Source organism: Archocentrus centrarchus, chromosome 24, assembly GCF_007364275.1.
Source record: "Archocentrus centrarchus isolate MPI-CPG fArcCen1 chromosome 24, fArcCen1, whole genome shotgun sequence".
Classification (NCBI taxonomy): Eukaryota; Metazoa; Chordata; class Actinopteri; order Cichliformes; family Cichlidae; genus Archocentrus; species Archocentrus centrarchus.
This window is the reverse complement of record NC_044369.1, coordinates 8,098,353-8,116,591: the sequence shown is the minus strand read 5'-3', so window position 1 is coordinate 8,116,591 and position 18,239 is coordinate 8,098,353. Positions and strand designations below refer to the sequence as shown.

The 18,239-nt window shown below is 39.9% G+C and overlaps 1 protein-coding gene across 1 annotated transcript in view; it reads left to right on the top strand.

Annotated features, from left to right (window-relative positions):
- map3k5 (mitogen-activated protein kinase kinase kinase 5) overlaps positions 1–18,239 on the top strand; it is a gene marked incomplete at its 5' end in the record, with an annotated part of 58,152 nt that overhangs the window by 38,071 nt on the left and 1,842 nt on the right. Inside the window, 15 exons of the mRNA XM_030721972.1 lie at positions 105–238; positions 1,919–2,046; positions 2,351–2,487; positions 4,420–4,525; positions 7,013–7,170; positions 9,531–9,708; positions 10,747–10,764; positions 11,222–11,399; positions 12,178–12,346; positions 12,477–12,662; positions 13,603–13,708; positions 14,948–15,191; positions 15,329–15,441; positions 16,361–16,482; positions 16,602–16,678. Of these exons, the coding sequence (XP_030577832.1) occupies positions 105–238; positions 1,919–2,046; positions 2,351–2,487; positions 4,420–4,525; positions 7,013–7,170; positions 9,531–9,708; positions 10,747–10,764; positions 11,222–11,399; positions 12,178–12,346; positions 12,477–12,662; positions 13,603–13,708; positions 14,948–15,191; positions 15,329–15,441; positions 16,361–16,482; positions 16,602–16,678 (2,054 nt within the window). The remainder of the gene's footprint in view (positions 1–104; positions 239–1,918; positions 2,047–2,350; positions 2,488–4,419; positions 4,526–7,012; positions 7,171–9,530; positions 9,709–10,746; positions 10,765–11,221; positions 11,400–12,177; positions 12,347–12,476; positions 12,663–13,602; positions 13,709–14,947; positions 15,192–15,328; positions 15,442–16,360; positions 16,483–16,601; positions 16,679–18,239) is intronic.

Sequence of the window (18,239 nt, the reverse complement as noted above, 5' to 3'; positions counted from 1 at the left end):
TTGCAGTACTACAGCCACACGTAGGTCAGAACTGTTAGGTCTTTATGGCAACTACCATATATAGCATTTAAATGACAGCTTGCATGTTTCTCTTGTTTCCACAGTACGACTATGAGTACGATGAGCATGGAGAGAGGGTGGTTCTGGGAAAAGGCACATTCGGAGTGGTGTACGCAGGTCGAGACCTCAGCAACCAGGTCCGCCTAGCCATCAAAGAAATACCAGAGAGAGACAGCAGGTCAGAAAAGAGCCACCATCTTTTTCTGTATCCATCCATCCTCTCTCTTCTGGGCATAAAAAAATCATTTCTATTGCTGTTTGCAACTTTAGCAAGAAGGTCAGACAATAATGATATTCCTGTTACTCAGAGGATCCCATTTTTCATGACATTTGTTGTAGCACCAATTATAAGACTGGTAAATTTTTTTTAATCTGTAATCATTTTACAAGTGCAATCCCTCATTCTTATTTGGGAAGTTCAGTTACTGCTGGTCGGCTTGTCCTGGCCCTTTCTGTCTAGTATGTTCTTCCTGGGACTCTGGCCAGGCTGCTGTTGTAGGGATGTTATTCACCTTCCTTTCCAGAACCTTCAGCAAGTGGACATTTAATGTCCCGCTACACCAATCTTACCAAAGCTGCAGACTGCGGACTGCAATAATCATCAAAGCACTTGGTTATTAAGATATTTGAAGAGGGGCGTCTTGTTAGCATAATATGTAATAATTAATTTATGAAAGCTTGCATGTGCCTCTTTTCACCACACACCTGCATACATGCCTGTCCTCCTTGCCACAAATAGTCTAAATCTATACCACCATAAAATGACATGTTTTACTCTTTTGGCAGTCCTTACAGATCATCTGTTTACTCTTTTTGTACTGCACAAAGATTAAATTTCAGCCTGATTGTTAACAAGTCTCTGAGCTGCTAATGTCTCCTTTTGCTCAGCGCAGTTCTGGAGCATCATTAAAAATGAGTCCTTTCTCAGAGGGAGAGTGCCAAACTCAGTTCAGCTGCGTCCCTGGTGGTTTCTGGCTCTCAGAGCACTGGTATCCAGTTGAGTGACTGGTTAGTGCAGAGCTGTGAAAGCAAACTCCCACCCTCTGCCTTTTTATTCCCATCACTGTCTTTGCTCAAAATGCTTGTCTCCACATAGTTCCACCTACTCATCTCATACTGCAAGACTCTCTCGCAGACTAGATGATTTCACACTTTGTTCCTCTAATCACATCAGCAAGCCAGCAGGGCGCTTGACGGCAAAGAATGTGGAGAATGTGGGTAAATAATTCACAAGTGGAGTGAAATCTCAAGATAGGGAGAAAAGGAGGAGGGGAAGGGGGGGGTTCGTATAGAGAGCTGAATGTGAAAAGAAATTGCTCGCAGGCATTTTTTTTCCCTAGTACAGAGGTAACTGTTGTTCTGGTCAGATATCAGGATTTAGCCTCAGATTTTTTTGTTCTGGTTTAGCATTTTAGTCTTCAGTTTAGGGTGCTTTTATCTACCAGGTTTACTTTACCTGAAGGAACAAAACATGTTGGCAGGACACCGCCACAAGCAAAGATAGTTATTTGCTTTAACCATAATCAGGCTTTTCCCCCTTGTTTTGTACAATTTTGAATTAGATTTTTGCTCTGTGTTTTAGCTCTTATGTTATTTCATTATTGGTTTCAGTATTTCTATTTAGGCTGTAAAGAAATAAAATTGAGAACATCTTTTTACAAATGCATTATTTTAACAGATTTCATATAAATGTTTCGAGCCTTCAAAAGCCCACCAATGGCCTAACACTCTTTAGTGCTAAAATATGCAGCACTGATACTTTCCAGCTGGATCAGCATATACAGTCTAACCTATTTCAAGGAGATAAAATGTTTTTCAACCTTTAGATGTGTCTTTTTTTTCCTTTTGTTTTATGCAGGTACTCTCAGCCGCTCCACGAGGAGATCGCCCTCCACAAGCACTTAAAGCACAAGAACATCGTCCAGTACCTGGGCTCTATCAGCGAGAACGGCTTCATCAAGATCTTCATGGAGCAGGTGCCAGGAGGTGAGACACCTCCTGGTGCTGTGGAAAAAATAACCGTTAGAACGGAATTGTCCCGAAATAGCTTTTACTGTCCAAAAGGGACAAACCGGTATTAAATAAAATCTATTTTTATGTCAGGATGTCCTTGTTCCAGTCATACGTACACTAAACATAAAACCAGTGTTTGCATTTATGGATGAGTGATTGGTACAGGATTTATCTGAAGTAGTATAAACCTGTACAACCTGTCCTTAGTCCTCTGCCGCTAATCTCAGCTCAGAGCGAGTGTATTCATTATTGCTGTGCTTTGTCCCCTGGTGTTCAGGGAGCCTGTCTGCATTGCTGAGGTCCAAGTGGGGCCCACTGAAAAACAACGAGCCCACCATCGGCTTCTACACACGGCAGATCCTGGAGGGGCTCAAATACCTGCACGACAACCTGATCGCACACAGAGATATCAAGGTGGCCAAGTTAACAATCTGTTGTGACATCTAGCATAGACTGTATATAGGATGCATTTTAAAGCCACAGCATTATCATTTGGGACGCTGAGTTTCAGCTTCATGTGCTGGATACCCATCAGTCAAAGCAGCCAACCCCTAACTTTAATATTCAGATGTGTGAGTTAGACAAAAAAAACTCTTTCTGCATAGTTGTTACAAAGAGGGAAACCAAAATGTTTTTGAACCAAACTGTAAACATGCTGTTTAATGCTGTAAAGTTGGGCGTTTTAACATGGGAGTCTATGGAGATTGATTTGTTACTGCTGCCATCCTCATGTGGTCATTAGTGAAACTACACTCATGTGTTGGCCTCATGTTAAAGCCCAGAGGGTTTCAGACAGAATGAATTCAAAACAACTTAAATGTGCTCTGCAAAGTGGCTGCATTTAAGGGCTTTTTTAAGTAAACTAGATAGTCAACGTACAACTGTGATCCACTGTTGCAAAAACAAGCATGTAGGAGATGACGCATTTTTAACCTTTACCTTTTGGTTTAGTAAACAGAAGACCCAGTAAGTGCGAGAGGTACAGTAACTGACCAAACACGAATAATATTGCACCACCTACAGAAACACAAGTTCTGTCAGCAGGAAAAGAAGTCAGTCAAATGTACAAAAGTCCCAAATAAAAGGCAGGTGAAGTGGTGCATGGCACAATGACACACACCTCCAACCGTAAGACTACAGCTTGAGCCAGTCATGGCATGAGCAGAGCAGAGCAGTTTTCTGGTTGGTCTCATCTGCTTTAGATGTTGAGGGAAATCTGTTGAACTCTGCACATTAAAAAAATGACACAACAGGGGTTCCCAGTGGGTCGCAATGTGAGACCTGTGCTGACCGGTCCTGAGTTGGGTGGGACCTTTAAAAGTCAAAAACGTGCATTAGTCGAATCAGGTTTTTCTTGCTATGAACTCAATAAAAAGTGCCTTTGCCTCCACTTTAGGTGGTGGTGAACTCAGCAATCCTTGCTCTAAAAACACTCCAAGAGATAAAATGACTCCCCAGCAGTCTGACTTAATCAGATCAAATAGAAACCTTAAAGCTGAAAATCTGAAAAGTCTTTTTAGTACACAATTCCCTCTGGTGTTTCTCTGGACAGATCTTCCATGCTTAGCAGCAGTGGATGCACAGTAACTCAGGGGGAACTTGGAACAAGATGATTTTTAATGCATATATGGATCTCTGATTTTTTTTTTTTTTTTCATACCCCAAACTTTAACAGAAGAATACAAAAAAAAAAAAAATTCAAGACCTACAAACATAAATATAGGGTTAGGGGGCTGGGGAAAACCCAAGCCCAACCAATTAAAACCAATAAATCTTTCATCCACATGTGAAGATGAACAAGAAGTAATCAGATGATATTTTTTCAAAACAGAGAAGCTTTCAGAGCAAAATCATTCAACCGCTGCAGATATTCAGTTTTTAGGGTGTGTTAAATCCTTCACTGCTTGTTTGCAGTCTCAACACGTCTTCCGTGTGACTCTCTTTGCACAGTGACTTTGATTTGCTGTGAATGCATTCAAAGAGCATCCCAGCTGCTCACACCATTTTCTTTGCTAGCCCATTGGCTACAACAGGAATCCTTTTTTTCTTTTAAGAGGCGCTCCCTTTTTTTTAGCTCCATTAGGGCAAACCAACACTGATAGCATTCCCACCACAGACAGTCATTAGGGTTAGAAGCCATTTCCTACTAATTTAACAACTCGGTCGTTAGCACCACGTAAATGTTAATCACTTTGTTTTGGCTTAGAGCTCCTCCTCCTCCCACACATGGGTGTTGTAACCTACTGTTTGTCAGTTTCAGGGTTTGCAAGCACGTCACATTATCAATGCAATCATGACTTTGGAATTTGGTGCATCTCTTCTCACGAATGTCTTTTCAATCCACAGGGTGATAATGTACTCATCAACACCTACAGTGGCGTGCTGAAGATATCAGATTTTGGCACATCCAAAAGGTTGGCTGGGATCAACCCCTGCACTGAGACTTTCACAGGTACACTCTGACCCACTATTTAGATTACCTGAAATACCTGAGCCAACTAGAGTTGTCTTAGGTACCAAAATACAATACTTCATGAAACATCCTTGGTTAAATTTTGCTCAGCACTGGCTGACCAGTGAGCTAGCTGCTGCTCTTTGGCTGTCACCATTTCAGAGCAGTAATCCAGTCTCAGGTCCTTGGACAGTGTGTGATATCACTAAAAATAGCAGGCTGTTCCTATTCAGAGACTCTGGTTTTGGCGTGAGTCTGAAGTCAGATCAGCTAGATCTGTGGACCTGTAACGTCAGCACTGCAGTTGCCAGTTGGAGATTAGTTTGACCTCTGGAATTAGATCATCTGACTGCTGCTTGAGGCAGACGGGGACACCCTGAAAGGTGGTGCTCTTTCAGGAAACTGGGCTACTCCTTGTTCTTAATCCACGCCCGCTATAAATGTGTGCTTGCCTGTTTTTAGCTCAGTACACAAGCTTTTAAAGGATGTGGATAAGCAGCCAGCGGGCTATTATTAGAACAAAAGACTCCTTTCAGTGGGGATCTGAAAATGTCGCTTTGGTCTGAGCTGTGATTAACTGACAACACAGAAACTGCTTTTTCTCACACAAGGCCATAAGTCTTGTTAAAGCTTTTCTAACCTGATTGGTAATTTGCAGGAATTGTATCATCACTTTTAGTTAGTTCTAATGGAAGCTATTTTGGGCATTTGCATCAGTTCTTTCGCACCCTGCTGACGCTACTTTTACCTCACGCAGACTTCGGGTTTTTGAATATGAAAATCACAAAGCCTGATAAAAGTTATTTTTAGTTTGTTTTTTTTGTTTTTTTTGTTGGGAGCACTGCAGTGCAAACCAGAAGGGTTACCAACAGCAACACTAATCTCATCATTAGTGTCATACAACCCCAATTTCAAAAAAGATGGGATGCTGTGTAAAATGTAAATAAAAACAGAATGTGATGATTTACAAATTTCACAAACCCATATTTTATTCACAATAGAGAAAACACATCAAGCAGTCTTCAAAAAAGGTGGGACAGGGCAGTGTTTATCGCTGCGTAGCATCCCCGCTTCTTTAAACGTCTGGGAACTGAGGAGAGTCATTATCGTTTGATATTATGTGCTGTAGACGATGAGATATTCAAGGTCTTTGCACTTTTATGTTGAGGCACATTATTCTAAAATAATTTTTTTGCAGATTGGTGAACCCCTGTCTATCTTTGCTTCTAAGAAACTCTTTCTAAGAAGCTTTCTATCGTGTCATGTTGCCGACCTGTTGCTAGTTAACCTAATTTGCAGGAAAATGTTCCTCCAGCCGTTTCTTTTAGTTCTGCTTACTTTCCCAGCATTTTGTTGCCTGTTCCCTAACTTTATATTGCCATTAAAATTATCTAAATTTTTTTTTTCTTTAAATTTAAACATTTGGCATGTTTTCTATGTTCTTTCATGAATAAAATATGGGTTAATGAGATTTTCAAATCATTGCATTTTGTTTTTATTTACATTTTACACAGCATCCCAACTTTTTGGAATCAGGCCTGTACATGGAGAGAATGCAAAATGAGCAAAAAAACCCAAACAAACATACAAACAAACTGTTAGACGGTTAGTTTGATCCACAATTGACATGTAAATTGAGTGTAGTTAATATTAGTGTTTGCCTTTCCTGCACATTTGTTTATTTATTTTATTCATAACACGACTGCTTGTGTTTCTCAATTATTTGGTTGGATGGTTCATTAATTCTTATTTGCTTGGGAGGAAAGTAAGAGTGTTGTGATATCAGACTTTGTTGTTGAGACTGTTACCCGGCAGTAACCTTGACTATTATAAGGCTAGATACAGGTACAGAAGATGACTTAGGACATAAACAACAATAAAATTCATTAAACATCACTGCTTTCGTCCAATAGCAGATAGCTCCTCATGGCTAGCTGACATGAGCAAAATGAGGATGTAACTAATTAGCATATCAGTATCTAATCATACAAATTGAGCAGCTATCATTCATCCTGTATTTATACATATGCTGTTAACATAAACACAAAATAAATCATTTAAAATCTGGCATAACTCTCAGCTGAACTATGCATTTCACCACGAAACTTGGCTAGAATACCAGCAGCGTCCCTTTCAGTTAGTAATGAAGCATTCCCTCTCATTCCCCTTATGGCTGTTACACAATCCTCTGGTTTATCCTGTTTGTTGACATTCTGCACTTTACTTTTCCAACCTGTTAGTAATACTCTATTAGTAACGGGAGTGCGTTAGACGTTTGCGTCACAAATTCAGTTTGGGTTTCAAACCTTTACACCCCGATACAGAATCCACCCACCACCTCCTCTGAAGCTCACTAATTGAAATGTTTTGTTTTATTTGTTTAATGTGTACCAAAAAAAACAAAAAAAATAATAATTTTGCTGTTTCTGCAGTGGTTATGTTTCAATATTTGTAAGGGATTTTTTTTTTGTGTGTGTAATTTTTTAGGCACGTTGCAGTACATGGCTCCTGAAATTATAGACAAGGGTCCTCGGGGATACGGCAAACCAGCAGACATCTGGTCCCTTGGCTGCACCATCATAGAGATGGCCACTGGGAAACCACCTTTCTATGAACTGGGAGAACCGCAAGCCGCCATGTTCAAGGTGAGAGATTTGAGCAGCTGCATATCCCACTATTCTGCTGGGTGATGTGTCTAATTGTAGAAAGCAGAAAGTAGAAGGCCGGCAAACAGCTGTTTTCATAACTACATCTTTCAAAAAGCAGTCTCAATGAACAGCTGCAACTCTGCCAGGTCAGTGAATCTGAGGGTGTTTGAGAGCTGATAATTGCACCCTTGAGACACACAGTGTCAAGGCAAATAGTTTGCCATCACATGTTATTAACATATCAGATTTATACATTTTCTCCAAAAGCGGGATCAACCCATTTATGTCGTTTTGTGAACCATGATTAAAAAAAAACAACTGAAAGAGGGTTTTTTCCTGCACACGGACAGACTGAAAGCTTTTGCTCTTTCATTTCGAAGAAACGTCTCTGTTTGCATTACCAGGCAGAGTTATGTAACTGCTGACATAAGGTCAGCTGATACCCAGTAGCTGTCAATCAAACAGCAGCCAAGCCTGCAATACTGTTAGAATAAAATGGTCTTGGATAAGAAAAGAAAATGAGATCCACCCATTGAAAAACTGTAAAATCATGCAAGAAAATATCTTTTAGTTAAACTTAAGAAGTTATTAATTATTGAAGTCAGGCTAAAAGAGAAAATACACTGAAACGGAATAATATTTTTCGAATTATTTTTGTGGTGAATTGGGTGGAATTTGTCCTTTTTTTTTTTTTTCCTCTTTTATCATTGTCAAGTTTATGAGCTTAAACAAATGAACTTAAAGATGACACCAACAAGTGTTTGTGGGGGGAGTTCATGAGAGAAACTGTTTTTTCAGGTGAAGTAAGCAAGCAAGGAGACGTGGAAAACTTTATATAACCGTTTGGAAAAACTACCTTGTGACTTCATGCTTCCACCATGACACCATGCAGGACTCTTTAACCTTTGCCAACCATCCAGCACACCCAGGGCTGTTTATGGAAACATATTGTACAGTATGTGTACACTGCTAGTATGTACAGAACATTGTGTTGACTATATCAGCTTTATTTTTAGCCTCATGCTCCGTGTCTTTTAAAAAAGGTGCTCAATATAAAGATGTCAAATAAATAACATCAAATAAAATAACCACCTACCCTTCCGTGTACGCTTATCAGTTCCCTCGTTTTATGAAAACAAAGCCATTAAATCAGTCATTCTGCACCTGCATTGGTTTCCACCTGCAGGCTGTAACCTGACCAAGCCCAGCAGAAACTCCAAGTACTGTCAGCGCACAAACGTTTGTTTCAGCGCAAACAAAAGCGTAGCTCCCGTAACAGGAGCCTCCACAGTGTGCCTCAAGTTTCTGTGTGGGTGTTTCTTTGCTGGATGTCTTTAACCCCTCTTTTTACACACGCGTTTGCTTTAGATGGAAATGTAAAGTGCTCCATACCAGGGAATTATTGCTCTGTGTGTGTGTGTGGCCCATTAGGGGCAGTGGATATGTTTAAGAGGTGTCTGGAAAACATTATAGCTATCCCGTCAAAGCTCTGAATCATGGAATTTTCCATATGATGTGTTTTAATTAAAGGGCTATGAATCCGAATAGGGAGATGCATGATAACTCTACTTCAGATACTCTGAAGTAGAGAGAATAAGGAGAAACTTGGATCTTATCACACTTTATCAACAAGGATCACAGAATATAGAGAACTGCAAGTACAGTCGCATCCTAGTCTTCTAAAGGACCTCATGTTTTGTCTGCATTTTTTATGAGATGTAACACTTCTTAAACAGTCCTGATACACGCTTTGTGGAATTTCTCAAGGGAGGGGCATCTCCCTGTTAATCTTAAATTCCTGCACATCAACAGCAGGAATTTCTCGTGCTCCTATTGAGAATCTTGTGCTCGCACTTAATTCATCATTGCTCTCAGCTGCTACCCTAAGTCACAGCCAGGCCTCGAGGATAGTCAGACCTCACTGTGTAAACACTGCTCTGTTCTTTGCTCTTGCTTCTTACACTTGATCAAATAATTTCCCCATTTTAGCAACTTCACGGGGTCTCGGTTATTTTAAACTTATTTCAGTCGGGACCACTATAGTCAAAAATTTGTTCAAATGAGGTTCAAATTTGCAACCTCCTCGTCTTTCCACACATACACAAAAATATATGGTGAGAACAGTAGCAGCAAGGCTAGCAGTAGGTGGCTTGCAAAGTGGTTTGCAAACGGATGGGCACAGTGGACATGCTAAAGCAGCTTTAACAGTGTGCCCTATGAGCCATCATCTAATGTAGGCAAGCATTAAGATCAGCTGAGCTGCCAGGATTGCGGCTTAGCTTTTTTTTTTTTTTTTTTTTTTTTAAATCTTGTTATATAGACTCTGACTGTGTTTTATGTATCTCATTCTTGTGCAGGTGGGTATGTTTAAGATCCATCCAGAGATCCCAGAGTCTATGTCACCAGAGGCCAAAGCCTTCATCCTTCGCTGCTTTGAGCCCGACCCGGACAGGCGTGCCACCGCGCTCGACCTGCTCACAGATGAGTTCCTCACCGTCACCAGCCGCAAGAAGAAGAACAAGGGCAGCTTCACAGGTGGATTCAGTTCATAAGCATCATGATAATAATGTTTATATCCTTTATTCTTTATTCCATCCCATTTGGCTTCCCGAAAGTTGTAGCTATGGGTCCATATAAGGTGATTAAAATTTTTTATTTTTTTTTATTAATAAACTTTTTAAAATTACTTAGATTCAGTTAATCAAGGAAATGTTGAAAAAAAAACATGAATATCAAGAGAATAAAAAAGATTATTAAAAAAAACAAGTTTGTGTTAGTAGCTGCACCCATAAAGAAATAGTTCCTTACCCTCTGTTGGCTCATGGAAGGAGGAATGTAGTACAGCTGTCCTCTTCACAACTCCCCCAAACCTTCTTTATTTATGCGTACTCATTTTATTTCAGCAAAGTTTCTCTCCTCTCCTTTGCTCTCTTTTTCACTCCTTACAGACATGGAGCTGAGTAGAGGAGAGACCAGTGAAGTGACTGTAACATTAGAAGTGATGAAAAGAAATCATTATATTACTATATGCACAATAAACACTTCACAACAAGTGCTTATCTGTTTAAAACAACACGAGTGGGAAAATCCGGGAGGGGAAGTTACCGTAATCCCAATATGGGAACTGCCATCTAGTCTGCAGACTAAACTCTGAGAGCAACAGTTTTCAGTGTAATCAGGATATATGGATATTCAGTTGAAGATATCCTATTCAATCTGCCACTTGTTGTTGTAAATTCATCAAAATTTTAATAAGCTAATTAAAAGCTTAATCTTATCTGAATGTCCTTAGGTGAACCACAATAGGTTTCTGGTGATTTTTTTTTTTTTTTTTTTGGTTTTTTTTTAAATAGCACTTGTAATGATGAAGCACATGTTTCATTATCTGTATTTTAGAATAGACACTTCCTGTTGAGTTTCCACCCTGCAGCATCAATGCAGTCATGTGGCTTTGCAGCAGTGCAAAAGAATAGAAAGAAGCTTTGTGCCTCGCTGCATGCTTAAAATGTTACCCTGCTTTCAGTTTTGTTCTTGTTTAACTGCTGACACATATTTTCTGTTTTTTCCCTGCAGCTCTGACACCAGGATCAGGTGAGTAATTTTGCTCTTTGCACTCTTTTAGACATATTTACCAGTAGTGGGAGTAATTTATAAACTGGATGTCAGTTCCATGAAACTTCAGCCTGCTTTGCTGAAGAAGATCTGGGCTGCGGTTTACATTTTTCTCTTGGTGGTAGCTACCTACCTTGTACAACTCTGCCCTTTTTCCAGCATTCAAGATAGTAAGTAAACCACAAGATAACTTTCCAAATGCTTGAATACCTTTGCAATCCCTTTCATCAGTTGCACACAGCGACTGTAATTTACTGCCAGATACATCAGACACAGATTGTAACGATAGACTCGCGTCAGATAAGGATTTTGGTGTGGGCTTTTCTTTTACACTGATTGGTGCATTAAACAAAAAGAGCAAAATCTGTAGTGACATAAGGATGCAACAAACACCTTTATGGTTGTACTTCATCTTGCGTTAACTGTGTCTTTTTAGAATACCTCCGCAGTATCTCACTGCCAGTGCCCGTGGTAGTGGAAGACACCAGCAGCAGCAGCGAGTATGGCTCTGTCTCCCCCGACACCGACCTCAACACCAACCCCTTCATCTTCAAGCCAAGCATCAAGTGCTACAGTGAGAAGGATGTCAAGGGGCAGAGGTCCCTCTTTCTCAGGTAGAACAATTTGGACTTAGACATACTTGAGGTCACAAATGATTTTATTTCAGATTTACATTATGCAGTTATTTTTATAACCTTATGACTGTAGTATTGATTTTTTTTTTACTAAACCAGTATATAAAATGTGGCCATGGTGACTTCACCCATTAGTTTGTGTAAACCCATTTTGAAGCCTTTTTTTTTTATTTTAATGCAGAAGCTGGCAAGCCTGGTTATCAAGCTCTATTCATAGACTGTATGAGTGCATCCCAAAGATACCTGCTAATTAGTGCTAAATAAAATCTAAATAAAGTGTTAGAATTACACTCAACAAAATTGGAGCACAGACTTCCTGGATGGGCTTTTAGTACAATTAACCAGACAGCAGATAATCTAATTAAAAATGCTCCTGTCACTCAGAGTGGCCACACCCTTAATAATATAAAATAATGTAAGATTTCACCACCTGTACACTTGTTTCACAGGTTGAAATTAGAAATAGTAAATGTGTTTATTTCTGCTGTGAAGTTGCACACTAACGTGGGAGTCTATGGGGATTCACTTGCGTTCGGAGCCTGCTTCAAGTGGCCATTTGAGGAACTGCAAATATTGACACTCGTTCTTGATATGAGGCCCAGTTCCATTGCTCAGTTTTTGTGTTCTACAGTGGTTCAAATTTAAACATGTTAAATATCAAAACAATATCAAAACAATGCAAAATATGTATCATATATTTAATGTAACCTACAAGACATATTAATTGAACCCTGCTAATTACTTTTTTTCTACTCAGCATTCCAGTGGAGAACTTTGAGGACCACAGTGCCCCTCCATCACCTGATGAGAAGGACTCCGGCTTCTTTATGCTTCGGAAGGACAGCGAGAGGCGAGCAACCCTGCACCGAATCCTGACTGAGGATCAAGACAAGGTGGTGGCCAACCTGATGGAGGCCCTGGCACAGGTTGGAAACCACTGGGAGTGAATGAATGGATATAGAAAGACATCACAAGATCAGCAACATGCACTTGTGAAATCTTCTGCGCAGTAGTAGTAGTACCTCTGTTTTCATCTCTTTTCTCTTCCTTCCTCAGGGCTCTGAGGAAATGAAGCTAAAACCTCAGCACATCTCCACCCTTGTGGTGAGTCTGGCTGACTTTGTTCGTATGGCAGACAGGAAAATCATCGCCAACACCCTGTCTCAGCTCAAGCTGGAGCTGGACTTTGACAGCACTGCCATCAGTCAACTGCAGATCATGCTGTTTGGCTTCCAGGATGCTGTAAGTGCTAATAGAAATACCATCAGAGAGAAGCGGGGTCGATGCAGTGAATCTCAGCTGCATTTCATGTGAGATATCATCTCACCGGGCTTATGAATAATTGATTAGAATTGGAATATGAAACATGATAACCCAAATCAATTAAACATCTCTTATGTTTGCTGCATAAGTTTATTTTATAACCAAGTGTCGTTAGCTTACCTACAGTAAGGATCACATTTTAATCTGACGGGGTCACAAACCTGAACTGTTACATAGACGATTTGGTGCTATAATTCTCCTCACATGATGATTATTTTCTCTGATCTTGTCCTTATTTGAAGGCAAAGGTGCTTCTGCATGAAACACAGGCTCTGAAAAGTGTAATTGTTATCATGTTAAATGGGCTGCAGACAGCAGCAGCCTGCCTTGTTGCTTTTCTTCCGAGATTAGACAGATAACTGTGGAAATACTTGTAACCCTTAAGTGAGGCGATACAAGGGTGAGATCTGTCAGGAATAATTGCACATTCTCTTAAAAGGCTCTTCTGCTCTCCCCCTCAAAACTGCAGTTATGCAGATGAAATGACACAGAGGAAGCGGTTGTTTTCATATTTGTAAGTGGTATTGTGTAATCATGGAGGTAGATGAAGCTCCGGTGCCACCTGCTGGTCATCACTGCAAAGAGTTTAGAGCGGATGAAGATTCACAGTGCGTGACTGCAAATATTAATAATGCCATAAAGAGTAGAGTAGGCTGCTTTAAAAATCCCTTTGGGGATATTTGGTTATTGCAGCAGAGGTTAAAATGAAATATAAACAATTCTCTTAAGAGCAATTCTCTGAATGAAAACTGTGAACGCAAATATGAATGAACTCACTTTCATTATTGGTGTGGAATGTACCTGTGAATGAAATGCAGTTAAATGTGGGCTAATGTGGGTGAAAAATCTCCATTTCCAGGTGAACAAAGTGCTGCGAAACCACAACATCAAGCCCCACTGGATGTTTGCTCTGGATAACATCATTCGCAAGGCTGTGCAGACCGCTATCACAATCCTGGTGCCAGGTAGGATCATCAGTGTCTGGAGCAGAGCACCACTAAATAAGTTATGATTCTAACCTCGGGGCACGACTACCTGATACAGGAGGAGGTAGTTTGCTGTGCAGGCCTTCGTGTGATCACAACCTGTGGTTGCAGAACAGTTTAAAGTCAGGAAGTGAAGGGATGACAACTTGAATGCATAACAGACCTGTGTTTCATGCTTAGTAAGACATTATGTTTAGTGATTATAGCCCCAGATTGAAATAAAGAGAGGTTGTAGTTGAAGTGAGTGAAGCGGTTTGTTAGGAGAGATTTTAAAATCTAAACGGTACGACTATTTGATTGTGATATTTTGCCGTTTTCACCAAAGAATTAAACTCATAACACATCAGTAGTCAGTGGGATGAACTCTAAATTTAGCTGCAGTTATGTCATTGATACCAAGCACTATTTTTGATTTCTTCCTTCTTTTATAATGGTGTTTTGTAATAAAGCCCCAGCCATATGTTTGCTTCATTATCAAGTTTTTAATCTTAAAATACAAACTACAGTGAAGACGTTGTCATACGTAGCATATGATAACATCTTCACTGTAGCGTGCACAAAGTACCCTGCTCATAACCTGTAGGAAATTTACTGCATCAGTACCAGATATTGGTTAAAACCTGTGATGCAGTTTGGATGTTGTAGTATTTTTTTTTTCTCTGTTAATTATTGACTTTTATTCGGGCAAAGGTGAAAAAGCCCCTGTAAGTTAAATAAGGCCATCGGTGTCAGTAATATTATTCATTAGGGGTGGAATTCATGAGAAAGGATGGGATCAATACAGCAATGTATTGTGTCAGTTCCTCTTGCGATACATTATCAGTACACATCTATCAAATATCAGTATTTTAAAGGCCAGTTTTACCCACAACAATCACTGGCACGTCTCCTTGTGGTGACGATTATTTAAAAAAATGAGGTTAAAGAAGTTGTGGTGAAAAAGTAGGAACTCACGACGTTTTCAGATTAGTAACCAATTATTGGTAAATAAGTAATCTGAAATGATGCAGGAGTGTCCAGCTCATTTTAGTTCTTGGGCTACCTACATCCTAATTTGATCTTAAGGGGCTGAACCAGTAAAACTACTATATAATACCATATAACAAGTTTAATGTTAAGGAGAATGCAGTTTTCAGTCTTTGCAAAGTCACACAGCCATATTTGGTGTCTCGTCTGTAATCATAAATGTTCTAAAAATGATTTATTCTCTGCATTCAGAGCTGAGGCCTCACTTCAGTCTGGCCTCAGAAAGTGATGCAGCTGATCAGGAGGACATTGACGACGACGGTGAGCCGGACAGAAACTCCACCCACCAGAGCCGGGCACCTCCTGTCCCCGCTCACGATGACACCGTGGCCACCTCGGGAGTCAGCACGCTCAGCTCCACCGTCTCCCACGAATCCCAAAACGCACAGCGTTCTGTGAGCATGGAGCTGGGGAGGATGAAGCTGGAGACCAACAGGTAGACGAGTGGTTAAAGACCATTAACAGCAACATGGGACTTCTTCATTTATCAGGATTTTTTTTTTAAATCTGTTTTTATTCTCATTTTATGATTTAACCTCCCTTTTTAACCTGCTTCTCTCTGTCTAATTCCAGGTTGCTGGAACAGCTGCTAGAGAAGGAGAGAGAGTATCAGGCCATCCTGCAACAAGTGCTAGAAGAGAGAGATCAAGAGATCAGACTACTGAAGCTGCGATCTGAGCCCGAAGGTCTCTACTTCACTCTAACTTACCTTCTTGCACACTTTGTGTGTAAATTAAGCGTCACCTTCGCTGCTAGAGCTACTTTCACTCTCTCTTTGCTTTTTACAGCCAGCTATGACTCACTGAAAGACTCTCCTTTCACTTCTAAGCTTTAGATCAAAATGTGTTTTATATTACATGCAACACATGACAATTAAATATGAAGACAAATGTTTCCCACTAGCTCAGCAAATAATTTAATATTTAATATAAGCCATGACAGGAAAAATGCACATAAGCAAAGCTTTCTTATCACTTACTGGAGATGCAAATTAATTTGCTTGTCTGATCTGTTGTTCCAGTACTGTGTACAGACCTCAGCTCTTAGCTGGTGATAGTGCTTTGACTTCCACAGATACTCCAGGTGGTTGTTTAAGACTTGTGATGATTACGTTGATTTTTGCTACAAAAGTGTAGCACAAAAAGCAGCACATCCTGTAACTGCAGCAGTTACTGCAGTTTTTCTTGCTCCTTTACTGGTTGCAATACAAGCAAACAATCATGAGAGTGTTTCTGAGTACAGATGGTGTAAAAGATGGACATAGCCACTGGGCCATCGCTTGTTTTAAAACCTCAGCTTGAGCAGTATTATCTATGTTAACTCTTCAGAAAAGTGCATATTGAAGTCACATATCGAGATAGAAGTACAGTCATTTTCTCATAGATTTTTGTACAATCACACTTTATTTTTTAACCAGTGGAGTCTCCCCCTGCTGGCCATTAGGAAGAATGATGATTTAAGGCCCAGATCCAGAGGCTATACCCATCTTTTACATGCAGTTCCTGTGTAAAAGCCATGCTTGATCTCAATGTAAATTGGTGGTGTTGTTAATGTTTAAATGTTTGATAAGTGGACTCAGTGTGCTGAAGGAGTCTCCTCTGTTAGACATCCCTACATTACCTGATGACCTCGAGGGACAGAGGAGCCAACCTGGAGAAAGACACGAAGACCCGGAGCTGACAAGCTGGTTGAGGCTTTACGGTGCTGACCAGGATGCTATAGACAGGGTGGGGCCCTGATTTACAGATTTTTATTTATTTATTTCAAACAAAGCTCTTTTTTTAAATGATTATACTAGATATAGAAGATTGCTGTAGCTCTAATTTCCTTCATTTTGTTTCTCCAGATACTCAGTGAGGAGTACACATTAAATGACATCCTTCATGATGTGACAAGAGACGATCTGAAGAGTTTAAAACTGAGGTAGAATTTTTTTTTTTTTTTGGTCCTTTTTTAATATTTCTGTAACGGCTTCATTTTCGTATTCAGTATTTAGCCCTGCAAATATGTGCTGAAACACATGCAGACATGAAGAGAAGCAAAAACGTGACCGTTGCCAGCTGCATAATGGAAGTATTGTGGCATTTCCTGTTCTTGCACACAAGTTGCACAAGACAGTTTTGTACTTGGGCGGTTCTTTGAGGCTAATATGTGAAGGACTGAATTTATCACAAATTCTGTAAGGCTGAACAAAAGTTACATTTAATTTGATAGGACTTCACAGGTTAGTAAGATACTGGGTTTCTCAGTTCTGAGTAGCAGTTTGGGTCCAGAAGTAGTTATGTTGCCATGTTCAGGATGTGACACGTAATCTGAAATCTTCTAAAATTTAGGAAAAGCAAAAAAATCTTTGGATAATTTGACTAACTGATCACACAACACACAGCTGTATTTAAACATTAATATTGATGTCTGCTACCACTACAGGTTTAACCTCCTCTTTAAAGGTTTCTGTGCAGCAGTGCAGAGCTAAGCATTCTGAGTATACTCTGTTCAGATTAGAGTGAAACATAAAAAAAAAAACATCATTATTATGAACTCGTTAAGTCCTTATTGGATGTGCAGAATAATTCTTTGATATCTAGCGCCACACAGTGGTCATATCAAACCAGGTGGCACACCAGGTCTATAAACCTTTAAAAGTCCTGAAAATCAAATAGGTGTGAAGTTTTGTTTGTTTGTTAGATTGGTTGTTTGTTTTGTTGTTTGTTTTGTAATCAGTTGCAAGCTGTTAAACATGTTAACCTGCAGGTGAGACTGTTGCAACAGCATATTGTGTGTGTTGTGTGATTGCATGCACTGATAACATTGTTACAGCTGCTCACTGCAGTAGCAGTGGAGCTTATTGTCTAACAATGGATGATTTTATATTATTCCATCCAGCACTATTCTGCTCCTTATTTGGGTCATATTAATTTAATTAATCAGCAATCGTTAACTAATCATTTTATAAGATATAATTCTAGGCTGCGTTGAGCCCGGAGGATTCAATCATACTTTTATACTCTGCCTGTAATGATTGTAAAACAGATATTAACCACAGACTCATGGAAAAGGATGGGCATGGCCTCCAGGTCTGAAAAGTGAAGCGCTTTAAACTGCCATTCTCTCTCATGGCCAGCAGGGGTGACTCCTCTGGTTGTAAAATCAAATTCAAGAGAAAATTACATCATTTTTCTGTTGATTCTTGACCTTAATAAATTATTTTCTGATGAATTTATCATCCCGTTTGCTAGTTTCATGCCTTACTGAGGATATCATGGTGTTCATTTTGTAGGATCGGCAGGAGAAAGCCACTTCTCTCTAAAAAAAGAACATGGCACGGCTTAGGTTTGCAAAGCTGCATCTGAACGAAGCAGATGACTTCTGGAACAGTCTCCTTTAAACAGACCGGACAAAAGTGGAGCTGTTTGGCCTTAATGCACAGCACCATGTCTGGCAAAAACCAAACACAGCACGTCAGCACAAACACCTCATACCAACT